The 21,891-nt window shown below is 48.3% G+C and overlaps 1 protein-coding gene across 2 annotated transcripts in view; it reads left to right on the top strand.

Moving 5' to 3' along the window:
* The window catches only part of ADAM19 (ADAM metallopeptidase domain 19), a 72,969-nt gene that overhangs the window by 34,024 nt on the left and 17,054 nt on the right, over positions 1-21,891 (top strand). For both annotated transcript variants that reach the window (XM_087816946.1, XM_016209540.2), the window contains 6 exons: positions 1,937-2,013; positions 10,476-10,668; positions 11,290-11,355; positions 15,507-15,578; positions 18,735-18,901; positions 21,308-21,392. In XM_087816946.1, coding sequence (XP_087673072.1) covers positions 1,937-2,013; positions 10,476-10,668; positions 11,290-11,355; positions 15,507-15,578; positions 18,735-18,901; positions 21,308-21,392 — 660 coding nt within the window. The remainder of the gene's footprint in view (positions 1-1,936; positions 2,014-10,475; positions 10,669-11,289; positions 11,356-15,506; positions 15,579-18,734; positions 18,902-21,307; positions 21,393-21,891) is intronic.

Genomic DNA, 21,891 nt, shown 5'->3' with positions numbered 1-21,891 from the left:
GCAGGAGAAAGGGCACCAGACAGAGAGGGGCCCTGAGTTGAGTGCCTGCCTGGCCTGCGAGCTGTGATCTGGCTGCATGGTTCAGCTGGGTAGGGCAAAGAATTGGTATAGCTAAGGCCAAAGATTCAGCCCCTTTGTGGCTTCTCACTCCCTTGAGGCCACATTCTGCCCTTGACAAAAGATCATTAATGTTTATTTCCGGCTGCCCCGGGCTGGGTACCCTGCACTCACCCCTCGAGGTACCTGTTCTCACAACCTTCCCAGAGGCAAAGACAGAAGACCTCTTTGAGGTCAGAGACAGGTTGTGCAACTGTTTGCATAGCTGGTCGGTATGGGGCTTGCCTTTAACCTGGCCTGGGCATGCCAGAATGCTTAAGTGTAATGATAAGGATGCGTTAGCTGTCACCTAGGCCACGTTCCTGGTTCCTGCCTGCTGGGGACCAAGGAACATCTACAAGCAAGTACGGTCCTGCTGATGGATCTCTTGGACTGTCTGCGGGCAAGTGCCCGAGATTTCTGTTTGGCCCTGCTCAGCCTCAGGGTGTTGTGGTGGAGTGGGGAGGAAGCTCCATGCCTGCAGCTACATACTTGATATCCTTTTAACACCTGTTCAGGACCTGGCTGTGCCCTGGAATTTTACCTTCTCTCTCTTAACCTTTTGGGAAGGAGCCTGTAGGGATGTGTGCTTTGTTTTCACCCCTCGCTGTGCCCAGGGTGGTCCTGATTTGTGCCCTCTGTCTGGTTTCACACTTTACCCCCCTCAGCAGTGTCCTGGTTTGCCTCCTAAATGCTCAGGTTACCCTACTTATAAAGCACTCTGCTGGCATCTCCAACCTTCATTTCAAGCCACTCTTCACGGTGGGTAATTTTACCTCTGTATGGCTTTTTAATTAAGATTGGCTCTCACCAGAACATAAGTCCCACGAAGGCCGGAGCTGTGTGTGTTTGTTCATTGTTGTGTCTCTGGGGCCTAGCCCGGGGCCTGGCACACAGCCGTGCTCCACAGCTGCTTATAGTCCCAGCGGGGCTGGGAAGACCGCACCGCCCAGAGAGCAGCATCAGACCTCAGTGCGGCCGTGGATGTAGGTGCCAAATTCATCTGATCCAGGCACGGAGGGATTCAAAGGAGGTGCAGAAAAGCTGGGGTCCCCATTTCCTATCGCTGCTGTAACAAAGTACCATGAACTTGGAGGTTTAAAATAACAGAAGTGTATTCTCATAGTTCTGGAGGTTAGATGTCCAAAATCAAGGTGTCGGCAGGGCCAAGGTCCCTCTGTAGTCTAGGGAAGGATCCTTTCTTGCCTCTTCATAGCTTCTGATGGCCCCTGGCCATCCTTGGTGCTCCTTGGCTTGTAGCTTCGTAACCCTAATCTCTGCCTCTGTTATCACAGGGCTTCTATGTGTGTGTGTGTGTGTCTGTCTGTGTCCTCTCCTCTTAAAAGGACACCGGTCCAGTACGACTTCATCTTAACTTAATTACATTTGTAAAGGCCCTATATTCCAAATCACATTCTGAGGTTCTGGGTAGACATGAACTTGGGGGGATGCTATTTAACCCTATAGGGGGTCACAGGTGGCTCTGGTGGGGAGGCAGGCTCTTCAGAATCCAGTGTTTCCTGTGTCCAGCATCCTGTCATGGAAAGAGCTCTGAACTGGCTCTGAAATCCTGGTTCTCCAGGTAGCAGAGGGACCTTCAGCAAACCTCTTGGCTCCTCTGAGCCTCAGCTTCTTCATCTGTTCAGTGTGGATAGTGACATCTGCCCTGTCTCGCCTCCCAGGACTATGATCAGGATCAAATAAAGTGGAGGCTTGGAAAGCTCTCTGCAGGTTGTAAGGTTAGGCTAGATGTGTGATCATCCGTGACCTTCACGAGACATTAATGTGACTGTGCTTATCATCAGTGTCTTCGGCCTCAGCACCCCTCTCTCCTTCCTAGGATCACTGCTTTTACCACGGGACGGTGAGGAAGGCAGAAGAGTCCAGTGTCACGCTCAGCACCTGCCGGGGAATGAGGTAAGAGGCCCTGACAGTGCTGGGGGACACCAGGCACTGTCTCCAGGAATGGGATTTTCCAGACAAGCAGGGCTGGCCTTGGGCAGGGGACCTGGAGAAGCTGTCCATTGAGAGTGTATGCAAGCCAGTTCTGAGAAAGGCTGAGCTTGGGAGGAACTTGATGTTTTAGTGATATCCAGGTATGGTGAAGCCAACGGAGCAGGAGACAACTGCCACTGAAGAGACAGTTTGTTGTACTCAAGATCCCAAGAGGAGGGGACCTGCCTGCCCTGCATGTACGGGGAGGCAAGGGGGAGGGTGCCCAGGAAACACGGGTCAGTTGGAAGGCAGAGGGAGAAGGGAAGATGTGGCAAGAGTCTTTATTATGATTTCTGCAGGAAGGAACAGGCAAGGCGTGAGATTGGCCAGTTTCAGTAATTTCTGTGGGATCTGGGGCTCAGGGGCTGTCCCTAGTTGTCTGGCACCTGGCCTGAGGTGGACAGGGCAGGGGGTTAGTGGCCCAGAGAGTGAAATTCACGTTTGAAAGGTATGCTCACTGGCGAGTTGTTTACTGTCTCGAGGAATTGGCTAACCTGGGAGCAGATGTCAAAGCATCAGAACATGGGAAATAAACGATGCGGCTCACATGCTGGAAACTGATGAGCGTGAGCATTTATTTCTGCTTCTGCTCTGTTCTTCTCTGGTAGAAGTACTTGTAGGCGGTGAAAAAGGAAATGGGCAGCTAGTGAAAAGAGAGGGCGGGAAGAGAGAGGAGAAGCGAGGGCAGAAAATTCACTGAAAAGTTTCCACAGGGGGGCACCTGGGAAAGAGAGTGACTCTTCATTCTCTGAGCCGGGCTCCCTGGGTGTGAGCCGGCGGCCGTTTGCCAGCTGGGTGACCTTGGGCCTCGATGGTCTCATGTGTAAAATGTGGATGAGGGGAATGTGCTGCTAGTGTCATGAGGATTGGAAGTGTTGATAGAGACCCAGTGTGTACAACTGGCTGTCACATAGGAGCACCCAGTCACCTCCTAGATCCTCGCTTCCTAGGTGTGGCCTGCAGAGGGACGGCATCACCTGGGAGCTTGTTCAAGATGCAGTGTCTCTGGTCCCACCCGGACCTTCTGGGTTATAATCTGCATTTTACCAAGATCCCCCTGTGATTTCTGTGCACGTTACAGTTTGTCCCTGAGAATGTACGTTCCTCAACAATAGAAATTGTATCTCACACATCTGTTTCCCTCCTCCAGCCTACCCCAGTCTTTGCATATGGTAGGATCTATACATGCATGTTGAAGTAATATCATTTATTTAGTCCCTTCCACCACTCCCCTCCTTTTGGAACAGAGATGACCTGAAAATCCTGTATTTTAATTGCCTGGGTTTTAATGTGATACCTGTACCCAATATTTTGATAAATTGTCTCTATGAGAAAAAGAAAAGAAAAGGCCCTGATGTGTAGCATCTGCCAATATGCTGGTAAAACTACTCCCACCATGACCAGTTTAAAGCTGTCAGCATGATGTTCCTGAAGGCAGAATTGGGAAGATATGCTCAGGACTGCCTCTCATGAGCCAGTAGGTGTTTCCACTGTGTACCCTTCTTCTCTGTCATCTGATTCATTCAATAATTGTTTCTTTTATTCAACGTATTAATATTGGGTGCCTGCTCTCTGCCCACGTCCCATACAGGTAGAGGAAAGACAGGAATTGGAAAGTAGTTTTCTGAGCCCTCAGTTTGCTCATCTGTAAAATGGGCATTGATGTCAGGCATGGTAGAGAATGAGATGCGCTAGGTTTACTCAACAGCACTCTACAGGCATACATGATTATGATTGTCTTATGCCATTTTATAACAGTGAAACTGTGCTCAAATTTACCCAGGCCCACATGCAAATGCAAGGCTGCAGATCCCACATGTTTGTTTATGAATTGGGCCATGTCTCGTCTATAAGGCTTCACGGTGAGCTGGCCAGAGGGAATTAGACAGGAAACAAGCTTTGGCTGGGCTGTAACAGTGGCCTCCAGTCCCCCCACTCAAGTGACTTGGTTGAGCCAAGTCACTTGGCCTCCTGGTGGTGTTTACAGGCCCAGCCACGGCCACCTGCAGTCTGTAAGTAAACAACCATCTTTCCCAAGAAGCAGGAAAGGGGACATGCAGGTGTGACTTGCATCTCTCTGCCTCTCCTCTGTCCCCTTGGTCTGGGGTGGTGGGAACTTGGCTTGGCCTCCTGTAAATCATTCCTGCAGCCCGGCTGACAAGGGGAAACCGGGTGAGCCGTCCATGTGTTTCTGTTTTGCATGCTTCCCTCTGGTGGGGTCCACCCGCCTTCCTTTCCCAGCCGTCTCACTCTACACACCTTAAACAACCAAGGGTGTCTGTGGACTCGACTGATTTAAGAGCCGGAGACTTGAGCCAGATGGCTCCATTCGGACTCTGGAGAAGGAGCAGCTGCAGCAGCTGCAGCCTTCAGACCCATGTAATGCTCGAGTCTCCCCCCCACCCCCCAAAGCAATGTCTCAGTGGAAAATCTTTTTAGCAAATGTGCTTCTCCTGGAAACACGCTCCTGTGATTGGTGAAAATAGGTAGAACTTATACCTAGTGAAGTCTTCAGGCTGATGATACAGATGCAGAGGAATTTAGCTGAGTTTCTAGATGGTGGCTAGGCCCCCTCTTCTCTCCAAAGCAGTTCTTTAACTACTTTAATTGAAGAAGTACTACATGATCATAGTAAAAAGAAATTTAAATAGCACAAGAATGTACACTAAAGATAGGTCTCTTACCCCAGATTTACAGAATCTCCCCTCCCTGGAGGTGGCCATTGTTATCAGTGTCTTGTGTATCCTGTTAGAAATATTCCTTGCAAAAAAAGAGCATAGATATGTAACAGTGCTTTGTCATCTTATTTGGGCCAATGACCCCTTTGAGAATTGAGTGGCAGCTATGGATACTTATGAACTACAGCAGTAAAAAGATGTGGCTCACCATTTCGTTAGGGATGTCAGCTGTCCATACCCCTCAAGTCTGTCTCGATGAAAGACTCATCCTCTAAATGTCTACAGGACTTCTCACATGCACAGATGCTTGGCAAACTAACACAAAGTAGAAATGTAAACAGCGCTGATTATTTGTGAAGAGGTCTAGACAGCATTTGGCTCAGGTGTTCTTGATTGAACTTGTGGAATATGGGAGACACTGTGTGTGTGCGTGTGTCCCTAGCTCACTGTCTGTCATCAGGAGAGGTATTGATTGCAGTAAAAACATTTTTAAAAAAATCTGATTGATGAGTTTATTTTTAAAGAAATTGCTTATTAAAAATTATCATTATAGCCCAGCTGGTGTGGCTCAGCGGTTGAGTGTCGACCTAGGATCCAGGAGATCTCAGTTTGATTCCCATTCAGGGCACATGCCCGGCTTTCGGGCTCAATCCCCAGTAGAGGGTGTGTGCAGGAGACAGCCGACCAATGACTCTCTCATCATTGATGTTTCTCTCTCTCTCTCCCCCTCTCCCTTCCTCTCTCTGAAATCAATGAAGACATATTTTAAAAGAAAATTACCATTACATAGCTAGTGTGTTATACATTCAAACAATTTAGAAGTGTATAGCCAAAATAGTGAAAGTTCTCTATTCTGTTTACCCTTTCAACTACAAGAGCCTGGAAGGAACTCAGAATTTAGAGTCAAGGGACCTGAGTTTGTGACCTAGGTCCTGTGATCCCTGAGCTTTCCTCCCCCTGTTTCATGTTCTCCTTGTCTTTGTCTTGGTGGGGCTGGTGCCTCCCGTGGTCCTTACTCAGTTATGTAGATGGTGCCCATGGGGCAGGAGGCTGCTGCATCCTGGGGAGGGGGCTTGGAGGTAGTGTCAGGGCCCCACCACAAGTAATAAACCTGGTCGGGAAATCCCGGGATCTGCCCCTTGCCCTAGTAGTAACTCACTCGGTGACCTCAGGCAAATTCCTTTTTCTCTGGGCTTTGGTTCCTCTCATCTGAAAAGGAGGGAAGACCAGACCACATAAAGGACCCTTTAGCGTTGGAAATTCTGTGCTGCAGAGAGAGTGGGCAGAATCTCAGGGAGGTGGGCTCCTGGGACAGAAGGAGGTGGTCCGTATATGAGAGCCAATCTATACCTGTCTGCCCCTTTGCCAAGGAGTGGCAAGGCCCTTTCCCCTTTGAATACCTGTCCTTCCTTACGAAGATGGATGAGTGCTACCTCTGTGTCAGGCTCAGAGTAGGCCCTCATAGGGGAGTACCGTGACAGGTGTAGGCTCTGAAATCAGACAATTCCTGGGTCAAAACCTGACAGTTTGCTTGAGTTTTCCAGCCTCAATTTTTCTCACCTGTAAAATGGGAACAATAGTGACATCATTGGGTGATGAGTGCAACCTGCTTGAGAGCAGGGACCTTTTTTTCCTATCATGCTGCATTCCCAGCCTAGAACAGCTCCTGGCACATAGTAGGTTCTCAGTACATATGTGCTGAATGGCTATTGAATAAAGTACTTTGTACCCTCTCTGATGTATAATATACGCTGTTCTATTTAATGTTACTTTGATTGTTAGTAAACATTGCCTATTACTTCCGTCAGTAATCATAGCAACCCTGGGAGGTGGGCAGCCTTGCTGAGTGATTTACCACTCAGCTAGTAGACAGCAGAGCCAGAGTTCGAATCCAGGCATGCCTCACCCCCAGGCCATGCTCTCCACATGTGCCACCCCAGGAGCATGTCACCTGTCTGCCTTCTTTCCTCTCTTCTGGACTGCCTTTGAAGCTCCCTGTAACTTCTTCTCACTTGGAGGCAAATTGAGGTTAAGAGGGGAGGAAGGAAGGGTAACAGGGCGATTACCTCTTAGGGCTGCTCTGCATGTAGGGAGTCAGGGGGTGTCCCCTGTGTTTAGCTCTGAGTGGACACATTCTCAGGATGCAGTCTTGCCTAGTTCCTTGAAGGATGCATGTGGACCAGTCCTGCAGTCATACAGGGGTTAAACCTGAATCACCTGCCCGGCCAGGGTTCCTCTGTGCAATTTCATTTGTATCAAGCTCTTAACCATGGCAAATTGGATGGAGAGCAGAGTGGAGAATAGCTTGTGAGTGTCCTGGCCACCCAGCCTCCTGGGGCCCCCTCCTATGCCCCTGGTGATGCTCTGCCAGAGCTTATATTTAGCAAATTAGATCAACTGAGGCTGCTAGAAGGATAAACAACTGGTGAGTGTTCACAGGAGGGCAGCTAGCAGGACTTGGGGGTGGTCACAGGGCAGGGCCCCAGGAACTAAATTCTCAGAAATGCTTCCACTCTCAAAGCTGGGGTTCACTGTGAAGTGCTGGAACTTGTGCCAGCTTCTCCCCCATTCCCAGGCAGTCTGGGAGGATTGGCACTGTGACATAGGGTGAGTCACCAGGGGCCACAGTGGGGGGGGATGAGGGGAGGGCCACAGAGTCCTATTGCTGGGAAGACTTCCAGTGTCCTTCTGAGCCTGTGTTTCTTGAATTGTCATCTGCCCACTCCCTGAAACAGAATTTCTAGGGGCTTGTGCAGGGGTGGGCTCCTGCTGCACAGCCTGGGCTCCAGACACAATTCCTGACTGTGGCTGTGCAAGGCATTTCTGTGGGACTTGTTAAGCGTGCCGATACCCAGGCCAATAGAATCCAAGTCTCCTACCTCTGTATTTGTAATGCATGCTGTAGAATATTCTAATATGTAGCTCTGATCTAGCAATCTCTAAGCCATAGGTTTGGAACTCAGTGACGGAGACACAGCATAGAGGTTAAGGGCATGGTATGCAGAGTCTACCAGACCTTGAATCTTTGGCGCCAGAGACTCACGAGAGCTTATTGTTTAATCTCTTTGGTTATCAGTTTCCTCATCTATAAAATGGGACCCCTGGTGGTGCCTCATAGTGCTGAGGTGGGAATGAAATAAGAACAGTGGGGTCTTCAGACAAGCCAGTTGAGTAATGGCCAATTACCCCACAGAGGAGGGTTGCTGGTGCCCATCATTTGTAGCCACCTGGGGATACCTTTCTGACCCAGTCTACAGGACAATTGTGACAAAGGCATGTGAGGTCACGGTTAAGGTCGTGGGACCTGGAACCAGGCTGCTGAGGTCCTTACTACCTGTGTGAATTTGGGTCGGTTAATTAACCTCACTGAGCCTTAGTTTTCTCATTTGAAACAATGAGGATAATATTTGTAAGGATCATGGAAGCTGCTGTGAATAGTGAAATACTCAGCACAGTGCCTGGTCCACAGCAAAGGCTCAGTCATTTATAGTTACCATGATTATTACTATTCACCCTGCACTACACTTTGGCATGGTCTCCGTCCTGTTTTGCCCAGAGGCCTATTCAAATGATGCCCAGTCACCTGCACTGGAACTTTCCCCAGTCCCCACGTGGAACTTTCCATTCACTGGGTGTTATCTCCACAGCCACAGCCTGATGCACACAAAACCATTAGCTGGTTTGTGGTCAAGCCGTCTGTGTTTGCAAAGAGTTCATAACCATTGAGGAAAATGAGGTGATGGGAAGGGCCTTGGTCGGCTGAGGTAAGAGATAGTTTGGTAACAGGATGCCCGCAGCAGCTCTGCCCTGTGCCTTTCCTGTCTGGATTCGGGAGCGGATGTGACCCTTGCTCTTCGCCCCATTTCCACACCCAGCTGTCCAGGGAGCACCTTGGGTGTCCTGCCAGTGGGCAGCTGCAGGACTGCTCTAGGACTGCTGTGTCAGCCTGGGCGAGGCAGCTTGGAAGCTGCCAGGCTCCCCAGTGCCGGAATGAGGTCAGCCAGGCATGGGTTCCAGGAAGGGCTGCTGCCGATCAGAGCCTGGCGTTGTCTTTCCTGAGAGCATCACAGGCTCTCCCCAAAGGGCCAGCCCTGGGTAGAAGTCCTGAGGAGCTTGGGGTGGGGCTGGAAGCCCAGACAGCTAGAGAGAGAGGTCCTTTCAATTTGGAGTGGCAAAGACTGATGTGGAGATAAGTTAACTTGTGAATTTTCTGGGTGCGTTTTGGAGCACATGAAATGCTGGTGGGGCCCCTGGGACTCACTGCTGGGCTTCTTCCTGCCCCAGAGCCCTGGGTACATTCTCTTGTATTCATCTCACTGCTCATCTCACTATATCAAGGATGCAAATACCTGCCACATGGGCCCCTACTCACCTTTCCATTGATTTGCGATAGTGATGGGTAAGTCGTAGCGAGCTGTCTCACCTCACTGCTGCAACCCTTCAGGCAGCTGCGTCCAACGCACGGGTGTTGGGCGACGAAACCTTTAGCTGTCTCTGTTATGCACTGTAGTGATTTATTCTCATGTTCAGACTTCGGGCTCCACGAGGGCAGGCACTTTGTCTGTCTTGCTCACTACTCCATCTCCAGCAGCTAGCACGATGCCTGGCCCATAGCAGTAGCTCAGGAAATATTTGCAGAATGAATGTCTGTCCCCCAGTGGGCTGTGAATTACCCGAGGACAGGGATTACGTCTAGAGTAAGGGCTCGGTAAGTGAATATAATGAACAAACACGTCTTTATTCTGTGTTCAGCACTGGTATCTATAACCAAGAGAAAGTAAGTCACACATGCTTGGGGGTGGGTGTCACTTGACCAAAGAGCTGCCTTGCGGACACGGGGAAGTCGGGGCTGGTAGGAATGCCACATCGGTGATGCCTCCAGCTTTGGTTTCCAAGGACAACGACACTTGTCATCCCATTTAATCATCCTAAGAGTCCTCATGAGTTAGTGAATTATCATTTGCATTTACACACGGGGAAACTGAGGTTCAGAATGATGTAAGAGGTTTGTTGAAGAACATTTCACAAGTTCTCCACACCCCCAGACCAGTGTCCTTTCTCTGCTCCGCATATCATCTCTTTCTGAGTCTGTAAAGTTTCCACCTGTGACTCATCATATGCCACGTTTGGGTTCGGGAAGCTTTTTTGAATCCTGGTCTTACCGTCATTTGTTAGCCGTCCCTGGTGCAGCCTCCTAGAACCTTTGAGCTGCTCTGCGCTAAGCTCTGAGTGCCTGCAGTTGTGTACCACATTTACATACACGTGCGTTTCTCTGGAGAGGAAGTCTGAGCTGGCATCAGCTTCTCGGCAAAGGGTGGATAACTCCATGAGAAGGTTAAGAACCAAGATCGGCCCTGGCCGGTGTGGCACAGCAGTTAGAGGGTCAGCCGGCGCACCGAAGGGTCACAGGTTCTATTCTCTGTCGAGGGCACGTACCTGGGTTGCAGGTTGGATCGGCGGGACACTTCAGGAGGCAACCAGACCATGTGTCCCTCTCACATTGATGTTTCTCTCTCTTTCTCCCCCTTCCTACCTCCCTCCCTTCCACTCTCTCCAAAAATCAAACCCTCTGGTGAGGATTCATTAAAAAAACGAATGATCACAACCAACTATGTCATTTTGCATATGGGGGAAACTGAGTCCTGAGCAAGGGACTTTTCCAGGGCCGTAATCTTTAACCAGAGATTCCGTCTATCCTACCGACAGAGGACTGATTGTGGTGAGCAGCAACCTCAGCTACATCATCGAGCCCATCCCCGACAGTGCGGGCCAGCACCTTATTTACAGATCGGAACACCTCAAGCTGCCCCCAGGGAGCTGTGGGTTCGAGCACTCCGGCAACACCAGCAGGGACTGGGGCCTTCAGTTTACAAACCAGATCAAGAAACCACCTCGCCGGGTGAGTTCTCAGTGCCGGAGTCCACCTTGGGATAGGCTTGTTCCCTCGGAGGACCCAGGAGTAATTCTGAATTAAAGGGAGATGGCTAAGAAGGAGTTGTTAGCATTTTCTTTCATTCTGAGTCATCATTGACTCTGGGTTACCTTGTATTTGATAGAATAGCGCTTTGGGGAAAACACCGTTACTTTTAAAATACTCTGAGATGATAATTTCAGAAACTTGAAAATGTGAGGGGGGAAAAAACCTATACGTCCCTTTTCGGAATAGCCCCTTAACTGCTTGTGTCTATACCGACAGTAGAGGTGTGTGTGGCTTAAACGGTTTTGAGGAACTTGATGTCAGCATGATCCCGCACAGAATGTTGGCCTCTGTTCATCCTGCTCCAGCCAGTCCACCCAGCTCACTGCTTTTTGAGGCTAAAGGACAGGACCAGTGTCCCCGAGCACCTGCCAGTGACCAAGACGGCAGGCGGAGGGTGCAGTGAGGGTGGTGGCGACCACAGCGGGAGCTGGCCCGGGTGCCCAAGCACAGAATTAAACTAGCAGCACTGCTTAGGAGTTTTCTGAAGTGAGGCCAAGGCACCATTTCTACAGCTCTGATCTGCTTGTCTCTCCTTCTCAGATGAAAAGGGAAGATTTTAACTCCATGAAGTACGTGGAGCTTTACCTCGTGGCTGATTACGCGGAGGTAAGGGGGAGGCAACGGCTTTTAGCAGAAGAACCGCTCTCTTGGTAGCTCCCATCCCACGCTTCGAACTGCTCCAGAGGAATGCTGGAGCAATCGTCTTTGTCCCGTTGTCATGTGATTTTGACCTTAAATCTGACCAAGGGCTCTCTTTGCTATTTTAAACATGGTTGGGAAAAAAGCAAGGAAGAGCCTCTTCTAGCCTAACACATTAATCAGATTAAAAAATCAGTACAACCTGCGTTATTTTGATTAACGTTTCTTAGACCAGGTCTGAAGACTTCTAGATTTTGGTGCTTATTCTTGGGGAATCTATGAATTCTCTATAGAAATTCAAAAAACAAGTGTTTTTGCACAGATAATACACGTATTCTGAATCCTCTGACTTAATACAATTTTCTTGCCCATGTATGGGTCCATTTTTATAATCAGGTTGTTGCTCAATGAAAACTTGAAGCTGTGGTCCCCAAAATGTGGTCCCAGGACCAGTAGTGTTAGTAGCACCCGGGAACTTGTGAAAATGCACATTCTTGGGCTGTACCCCAGGACTACTGAATCCTAAGCTGTGGGACTGGAGTCCAGCAGTCCAGGTTCTGACAAGCCCTCTGGGTGATTCTGATACACAGGCAAGTTTGAGAACTACTGACCTAAAGGAATGGCTGTTTGGCCTTTAATTCCATGTTCCTCAAATTAATCAGATTCTCGCAGGCCCTGACTTCTAAGATTTGATGACCCCTCTTCTCTCTCTCTCTCCCCCTCATTTCATTTATTCACCATTGATTTCTCGATTCTCTGTTATGTGCCAAGCAGAGTACTTGGCCCCAGGATATATAGGCAGACCTGCCCCCGATATCACAGGGCTTACAACTGCACACTAGTCCCAAGTGTGATAACTGCTGAAATGTTTCATTATAGAGAATTAGAAGCGCAGACAATGAGGGACCCAACTGGTGGGTTTGGAAATTGGGGGAAGCTTCTCCAAGGCGGGGACGTTGAAGCTGACATCTAAAGAATGGATTCAAGCCCCAGAGCCCATGTTTGCCTAAATTAGCCATATTTTACCTCCAGTTCTCACTTTATTTAGCGACTCAACCACATAGCTAAGCACATCTTCTGGGCATAGAAAGTCATGCGGAGCTGAGCACTCTTTGTGCTCCGCACTGCACACTCGCCTGGGCTCCCCTGAGGACAGGACTCATCCCCGCTCCGGTTTGTCTCAGGAGTGCAAAGAACTTTCATGATGCAGGCGGAATGTGAGGCCGGTGGTGCCAAGTGCCAAGGCTCCATGGCACGGGAGGAGGTAACCCTCGTTGGCCCCTTGCGGGAGAGTTGCTGGAAGAGCTGAACTCTTCTGACTCCAGGAAATTTTTCCATTTCAACTTTGCATCTAAGATCATCTAGTACAGTGTTCTTGAACCCCCCCTTTTTTTTTTTCCAGCAACAGATGAAAGCTCCTGGGACCCCAGTAGTTAAGCATACAGAAACACAGCCACTCTATTGTAATGTGGGGTGACCCTTCCCTTCAGCCCAGCACTCTCCCCAGTGGCATCTTGGGGCAGGGTTTTACACCCCACTACATGTCAGTCTGTGGAAGCCAGGGAAGCAGGGGCAGGGAAAGGATTGGGTATCTTCAGCCTCCTGACCTCCAGGGTCACAGAAAACCCCCACAAGGACAACTGACTGCTCCAGGTGCTTCAGGACTATGGTGTTGCCTTAGAGCCCTCATTCTATTTCCGAGGGGAGTGCCTTCAGGCAGGACTCCTTCTGCCTGGGGACCGGGAACTTGCCTATTTCTCAGGGTCCTGGGCTTTGAATGAGTCATGGGAGGGCTGGAGCGGGGGATACGGAGGCCAGGCTGGTTCTCAGGCTCACAAATCCCTCCCCCTCACCGCCTCTCCCCCACTCCCCCTTCAAGCAGCCTCTCATCCTCTGCAGGCAGAAATGTATTCCTGCCAATTAATTCATCTGAAAGGATGGGAAGACAGGGAGGGGGAGGGCTGCCCTACTGTGATTTACAGCCTGGTGCTTGGACAGGCCAGGCTCCTCCTCTGGGCTGTGCGCAGGGAGCAGAGACAGGGATGGCGTTGCTGCCTAGAGAGAGAGAACTGTCAGCAGTGAAAATGGCCACGCAGCTGCTCACTCCCTGGGCCTGGGTGGGAGCGCCTGGGTGGGCCTCAGGTCACTTCCTCGGGTGCAATGGGAAATCCAGGAGAGGGAAGGCAAGGTGGGATGTTGTCGGAGGGGGCAGGACAGCCGTAAAACAGGAGTGCCAGGAACTTTCATGATGCAGACGGAATGCGAGGCAGTTGGTGCCAGGTGATACACTGTGCTTTACTTCCTCCGTCACCCTAGAAAGTATCAGGTTGAGACAGCCCTTTCTTTAGATCAGGGGTCTGCAAGCTATAGCCCGTGGTCAAATCCAGCCCACCATATTTTTATAAATAGAGTTTTACCGGGACACTTCCATGCCTACTGCTGCATGTATTGTCCACGGCTGCTTTTGAGCTATAATGGCAGAGGAGACAGTATGGCTGCAAAGCCTAAAATATTTACAGTCTGTCCATTTAAGAAGAAGTTTGCTGACTCCTGCTTGAGACTCTTCTATACGACATGGTACATTCCTTAGACTGTGGTGGTTTCAGGCAGTTGCTTAAAGATAGGAGTAATATATTTGAAAGGCAATAAATATGACTCGGGTTTTATAATAAATATTCACTAAATCCTGCAACACTTTCTGTGCAGTGAGACCGATTTAGAAATGAGATGACTCTATAATGAGAAACTTCAGGATTAACACCTTGTAAAGGTCTGAGTCGCAATGCCTGACATTGCATTGAACTCTTAGAAAGCAATGGTGAAAGTGAGGTTGTTGACAGTTCTGATGAGTGCAAAGGAAACTCAGGCAAGTCCAAGTGCAGTGGAAGAATAGTAAAGGGTGGTTTTCTCCCCTGTATTATGGCAGACACACCCCATCACACCCAGTATCCCAGGGAGTTTTATCTGGCTGTCGTTTTTGTTTCCTGTTTGGATATTCTTGCTGGATGGGGTGGAGGAAGGGCAGGAAGGTTTGGAATTGAAGCAACATATATATGTATACCCAAAGTAAATCAGATAGGTACCCAGGTTCTATGTAACAATGAGAGTGGACAGGACATGCCCATCACTTGCAAAGTTAGGTCAACTGTAAGCAAATTTTGTCTTTACCCTGTGAAGCCCTCCTTCGTTATTGCAGCTGAAAGAGATCTATGCTTTTGAAACAGGAAGGATAAATACGAGGCTACATACTGAAATGTCCTCTCCCTGGTACCCGTGGCAGGCATTTCTAATCGAGCACAGCTCTCTTCCCTGCCGAGCTCCACGGTCTCAGAATCCTTCTCACCGTAGAAGACACTGCCAGGCGATCTGAGTGACGTGTCAGACAAAGCCAAGGTCTTAGGGTCCTCAACACCAGCACCCATTTTGTATCGATCATGAGGCCTTGTATTGCATTTATTTCTGTCCATGTTTTCTCAGTCCATTTCAGTTATAAACTACTCCTTAAATACAGAGTCTGCCATTGCCATTATTTCTGGCCCTCTCTCTGTTTTAATTGAACCTCCTCCAGGCTAGTACCAGGATCTCACACCTAGAGCCAAGTACAATGCCTTGCACACAGCAGGCGGTCAGCAACAATTTGACCCTGCTGATTGATCACATGTAGGGAGGCCTGTTGAAATCCCTGTGTTGGTGGCTTTGTGTTGGGGTGATGAGCAAGGCGAGGATCGGTTGGGAAAGGCACAGTGGGAGTTTGCAGGAGGCCTTCTACTTTGGAGGACAGAACAAGGTTGACTTCAAGGGCTGGAGAAGGAGAACTCGATGTGCTACGCAACTGCTGCATGCCTACCCTGTGCTTGGCATCGAGCTGGTGGGTGGGGTACCAAGACAGATGTGATCCGGGCTCTGCTCTCGCTGAGCTGACACTGTGTGTGTGTGTGTGCGTGTGCATGTACATGTACATGTATGTGTGCGTGTAGGGCGGGGGGGATAACCGTATAAAAATGACTGCTCGTAGAAGATGGAAGAAAGTAAGAACTAATTGAAAGACAAGTAATGAGCACAGGAAGGATTATGAGAGAGGTTCTGGGGTCTTACCTACTTCTGCTTGTCCCATTTAGTTTCAGAAGAATGGACGAGACCCAGATGCCACCAAACACAAGCTCATTGAGATCGCCAATTATGTTGATAAGGTGAGACCAGGTGTGTACTTTCTGGGAAAGGTGCCAGCACCTCAGAGCACAGGAGCCCACATGGCACCTGAGCTGCCTCGTGATGGATGCCTGGCCCAGCCAGTCCCTGAGAGGGAATAGCAATGCCTCAGAGGCTCTGGTGATCTTCACGAAGCTCAACTATGTGCCCTTAGCCAAGTGACTCATCTTCTTTGGCTCGAAGTTTTGTTTTGTTTTGAATTTACAAAATAGAGGGGTTGGCCTAAATCAATGGCTTTGGATTATTTTTCTTTTTCTGGTGGCATCTTTTTAAAAATGAAATCCTATGCCACTGTCCATGTAGCATAAACTCTGACATGGTTTATTTTCTTCTTTTTGTAATGCAAGTGGCTGGCTTAAGCTTTGATTGCCCAGGAATTCACTTCAAAGTGGGGCTCTCTTGCCACCACCTCCCTCCACTGAGGCGCCTTTGTTTTAGAGATCTTGGTTGATTTAGATAAGAGACCATTTGGGCTACTTGTTTTTGTTTTTTCCTGGGCTTTAAATTCCCACTCTGTGTTTTAAATTCATCAGTAAAGAGCGAGTCCTCAAAAACCTGGGTCCTCACCCTTTACCCCAGTAAAAGCAGAACCCTGGCCTGCTCTCTCTCCCCCACCCCCACCCCCCACCTTGCTGTGTGGCCCCAGGTGTGCGGTGTAATTTCCAGGTCTTGTAAGTAATAAACCCTGATGGTTATTGCTGTAGGGAGTATTGCAATCATAATAAGAACCACAGGGGTGGTCCAGCTGTATAACACTGGTTATTAATAGGCTGAAACCGGTACAGAACAGTGTAGTGAAAAGGTCAGATGACACAGACTGCGCCAGGCCAAAGCGGGGTGAGGACCGAGATCGTTGTCCTCTGACCCCTTACCTCCGTCCCTGCAGTGGCTCCCAGGGAACCGAGGACATGGAGAAGCTTAGTTTAAGAATGCTTGAAGGCTCTTTAAGTTCCTTCCAGGGACAAAGCCCAGTAACTCTCTGACTTAGGAGAGAACTGAGGTAGGTCAGGAAGGGAAAGGACCGAATGCTAAAAACTGAGTGGTTGTTTTGGGACCAATCTGTATAGTCTCCACCTGTGAAGTGGTTCTAAAATGATTTCCTGTCTCAGAAAGACCATGCAGATGGTTAACTTTCCTAGAGAGGACTTTTAAACGTGCTCTCAGGAAATAACCAAGTTCTTGAATTTTGCTAGAACAGGCTGGTCTGGGACACGGAAATACTTTGGTTTCTAAATACTTTTTTTGTATTTTTTATAGTGCAAAATGCAGTAAACAGGTAATCTAGCCTCTTGATAGGCTAGCAGTAGTTTTAAAAAATGTAGATTTTAATATGTTTTGGGTCACAGGTCTCTTTGAGACTCTAAGAACATTGTACAATTCCAGGCCACTCAGAACTTCTGAACCTTTAACTCTGGGCCTCCTAGGGATTCATGAGTCCCAGGTGAAAAGGAGAAATTATTTTTTCCTAAACCCTAGAGTATAGAGAAGAGAACTTAAATATTTTGGGGGGGGATTTATAAGCAAATTTGGTAGTGTTCTGACATCATCAGGTGGGAAGGCCTATGCCATATGTTTTTGTTGTGCCCAAGATGGCTCTGGAAATTTCTGTCAGTCTTCAGTGACTGGTGAAAGTCAAACACTGGCATTTCTTGGAAGGAAAGACTCCAGGGACACAGTCCACGGTCTCTAGCTCTCAACTCACTCAACAATAACATCTAAATGATCCTACAACCCAAACACTCAACATCTGGAAAAAAACTTAGCTTGATTCCCTGGGGAATATACTGGAGGCAGACTCTGTTATCACCCGCATGACATCTATTGTTCTGGAGGTGACAGCTATTGTTCTGGATACACGGCAGGTGGGACACTTGGCTGGGTCTGCCCTTTGTGAACTGTCCAGCTGGTCCAGGTGACAGAACCAAGGGCGCTGATGAAACATGAAAGGAGAAGAGAGCCATGAGCAAAGCCCAGTCCATCCCCGAAGCCCGCCTGGCTGGCTAGCTGGTCCATTCTGTGGAGCAGCCTGGGCTCTCTCCTCAGCAGCTGATGTTCATCATTCCTGCCTGGGAGGCTAACCTACTTCTCTGAGGCTCGCTGACCCAGCTATTTGAACTGAACTGTTGTTGAACTAAACCTGGAATGAACTGCATTAATTTGCTGAATCATGAAGCCAATCTAAAATGCTTTTCCTTAGCCCTGAAAGAGCCAAGTTTGTCTTTAAGAAGCTCCCTACTGAAGCCAGTTCAACTTGGAATCCAAACCTTTAATTTTCTGTAATGATTGACCTGGCACAAAACAGGAAAATCAAAATTTCTGTTAAGATCAACTGATGTTTTGCTGAATCTGGAGCCCTTCTCACACCACAATTTCTTGGAAGCAAGTGGATATAAAAATGCCCAAACTTAAGCAGTGTAGGGTCATGTGTAGGCTCTGAGATCTGGTCGTTTTGGCTTTAATCCTGGCTCCACCGTTTTTCTGCTGAGACTTTGGGCAAGGTACTTAACACTAAGCGTCAGTGCTTAGTACACAGAAAGTGCTCCAATTGTTACTTTTAGCTGGGGCACTACCTGCCCAAAGTCATCCACTTTTGGATAAAATGGCATCTCCTTGCTCATGTGATCTAGATTTACATGCAACTTTTTTTTTAAAAGTCACTGCCTCAGGAGTCTCTAGGGTATACCAGTCAAAGAATTCCTTATACCCACGCTTTCCAATAGTTAGCTTTAAAAAAGGCTCTCATCCTGTTATATGTATATGACATGAAAGATACAGCATATCATAAAGGTCAGATAGAGTTGTAGCTTTAAGGATCCTGAAAGTCAGGTCTCATTTATAGAATTTCCAAATCTTTGGGACTTTTGCAGTCTAATGCTTACAGCCTCTTTGTGGTGTCCTTGACGAAAGCTGAACACCTCTAGTAATGGGGAAGGAAACTTTTGAGAGTAAGCATATCTACCTACTCGTAGATCATTTATACACACTTACTTCCAAAATGAGTGGAGACATCTTACAATAAAATATCCATATACAATTGGGTACATCCATACAGGGGAATACTATTTAGCCACCTGAGATTCATAAGTTCCTTCATAGCACTGGCAGGTGAAGATGATGCTGTGGCTTTTCTGTTCCAGTTTTACCGACCCTTTAACATTCGCATTGCTCTCGTGGGCTTGGAAGTGTGGACTCATGGGGATATGTGTGAAATTTCGGGGAACCCGTACTCTACCCTCTGGTCATTTCTCCGTTGGAGGCGCAAGCTGCTCATTCAGAAGAAGCACGACAATGCACAGTTAATCACGTAAGTAGCCTCTTTCTTTTTTCCATATGCGTCGCCTGGCCTTGGCTGCAGAGCCTCTGCCCCCAGCGCGTGCTCTGTCTGCCGCTTCCTTTCCCGATGCCGAGTGTTGGTTGCACTTGGTCACTTTGACTCTCTGGTCCAGGTAATCAAGAATTTCTCAGACATGTGCTCTGTACCTAGCACACGCTGGAAAATATTAAAAAGCCTGAGTCATAACAATCCCATTACAATCTAGATGACAAAATTAGACCTACACATACTCAGTTGAGGGTCTGAAACATTCGGTGTGTTTTTGGGAAGTGACTGACTTAGTCATGGGCAGCTTGGAAACAGACTTTCTAAGGGGTTCATCTCCATCCTGGCGCTTTGTTCTAGCCCAGGGCTAATCTCACGAAGCAGGCACAGGCGAGGAGGAGAGGGAGAGGGTTCCCTGGGTTGCCCTTGACTTCCTTCCTAGGGGCTCAGAGCTGACTGCCCAGGACCAGTCAAAGTAGCAGATAGTGCAGGGACTGTGTGTTTGGTAGGAGGGAGACACTGAAGGGAGTGGGGTGAGGATTGTGTTGGGAGTTTCTTCCATCTCAGAGAGAAAAAGAGAAGTCACTGATGCCCCCATCATGGTGGCATGTGACAGTCCCCTGGGGTGATTATCTGGTATTTATTAGTGTTGACTTCCAAAGGTATTCTGAGGCAGTTACAACAGAAGGCGCATACATAGTAAAACCACTTTTCTTCTGTTGCCTAAATACCTTTCTGAATAAATAATTATTTAAACCTGTTTCCTCTTTTATTTTTTTTATTTTAAATTTATCTTTATTGTTGAAAGGTTTACAGATGTCCCTTTTTCCCCCCATTGACCCCCTCTACCCTGAACCCGCCCCCGCAGGCCTTCCCCACACTATTGTCTGTGTCTGTGGGTTATACTTAAATGCATATAGGTTCTTTGATTAACCCCCCCCCCACTTCCCCACCCCTGCCTTTCCTCTGAGTTTTGTCAGACTATTCCATGTTTCCGTGTCTCTATATGTATGTTGTTCATCAGTTTATTTTGTTTACTCTTTTTAAAAGGCCTGGCATATCCCATTGGTTTTTAAATATAAAACTTCAGTGTCCTTGCTAAGTGGTTTATCACTTCAGTTTTGGTTTCCTCTTTAAACTGTGAGTTTTTTAGACGTTATTAGAAGTTATTTAGCAGTTTTTAAACAAAAAGCTTATTTAAGAATTTTTAAATTTTACTTTAAAATTAATAAAAAGACCCAGGAAATAGCTGTACCAAAAATCTGGGCAATGAGTACGTTCACCCAGGAAGAGTCTGGTTACCAAGACTTTTGGCCTGAACTTTGGGAACCTGGTGTCCTGCTTTGGGCAGGACCTTGAATCTAGGTTTCCAGTTGAACTTCCTGTCTAAGTCTGTAAGAGAACCAGTAGGACCTCATGTATATCTGCATATCTTTTGCGTGACTCCTTTGAGTATTGTTTCTCTGAAGAAGAGTCTGCCTGGACCTCATCAAACATTTATTAAGCACCCACTGTGTTTCAGATTCGATGCTAAGTTCTAATGACCCCAAAATAAACCAGATAGCCTCAGCTCTCAAAGATAGCAGTGTCTAGATAAGAAGATAGCACGGAGATAGAGAGGCACCACACGCTGAATTTCCGTATAGATCCTTTAAACAAATGAAGTGTTTGCAGCATGCACAAAAACAGCGGGTTTTAGTTATTCCATGGCCCCTGCCCTGGATGTGTGCAGCTGAGAGAGAGATGAATTAAACTGGGGGAATGGAGCGTGGCTGCTGGCAGATTAGGGTCACAATTGCAAAACAAGGGCGGAAACAACAGGCCATCCTTGCACCCAGCTGCAGTTTGTGGGGCTTCTGAGGAGGCACATCTGTTTCCTTGGCCCCGAGTGATGTAGGAATGAAGCATCAGCCCCTGACAGCTGCTGCCCCGAATTCCCCCTACCTGCCCTACACATGCACGTACCCCCGCGCCAGGGCTGTGGCATGGGACCCCCGCAGCTGGCGGAAGCAGACATGAGTCACTTCAGCGTCAGACTCTGTGCCATTCTTGCCTCACCCCTCCCTCTGACCTTTTCCTGTGCAGCAGGAATGGGATGCAGCTTTGCAAGCCCTGCCCCATTTCCTTCCAGGGAATGAGGCTATGGGCATATTGTGGGACAAAGCAACCTTTCACTCTCTCTTTCTGTTTTTCTAGAGCAGTGAGAGAGCAGGTGAGAGGAAGTGAGAGGAATCTGTCCAGCTGGCCTTTAATGCCAGGTCCTCTCCCCTTGGGAATGGTCTGGGAGTGTCCGAGGGGCCTAGGACACCATGACTGCCACCTGCTTGGGCACATCAAGAAACAGCCCTCTCATTCCCCTCCCTGGTCACCCTCTCTCCTTCCCTTCTGCAGGGGCGTCCCTTTCCAGGGCGTCACCATCGGCCTGGCCCCCCTCATGGCCATGTGCTCCGTGTACCAGTCTGGAGGAGTCAACATGGTGAGTCTCAGCTGATGTATGGATGTTGCAGAAGGCAGGAAAGCTCCTCACAAGACGGGAGGTGATCCTGTCAGAAACAATTTTATATTTATTATTGCCGAAAAAAGAAAAGCTTTGACATCACAAAGAGCAGTTGTGTAAAACGAAGTCAGCGATAAGAGATGTAGGTACCCGGGGGTGGATTTTCATGGATTGTAGTTCATCCCCAATTTTCAAGCTCAGGAAAACCTGGAAGTAATCACATTGATACGTCACTAGGTCTCAGATATTCCAAACCAGGATCATAATAAGATAACATGAATTTTTTTAATTCTGGGTTTTATGTCCTGTATAACATTATGGAACAAGAGCCTGTTCCAAAGCCATGGTTAGGACATCACTGCCTCCTTCCGACTTTGTGACTGCTTATTAAATGACATTGTCTCCATTTCTGACCTGGGAAGTGGACATCAAGGAGCCTGCTCTCATCTCTGCCCATCCTCTATCCAGCCCATGCTAT

The sequence above is a fragment of the Miniopterus natalensis genome, chromosome 4, assembly GCF_054644295.1.
Source record: "Miniopterus natalensis isolate mMinNat1 chromosome 4, mMinNat1.hap1, whole genome shotgun sequence".
NCBI lineage: Eukaryota > Metazoa > Chordata > Mammalia > Chiroptera > Miniopteridae > Miniopterus > Miniopterus natalensis.
The sequence above is the reverse complement of the archived record's forward strand: the minus strand, read 5'-3'. Positions and strand labels throughout refer to the sequence as shown.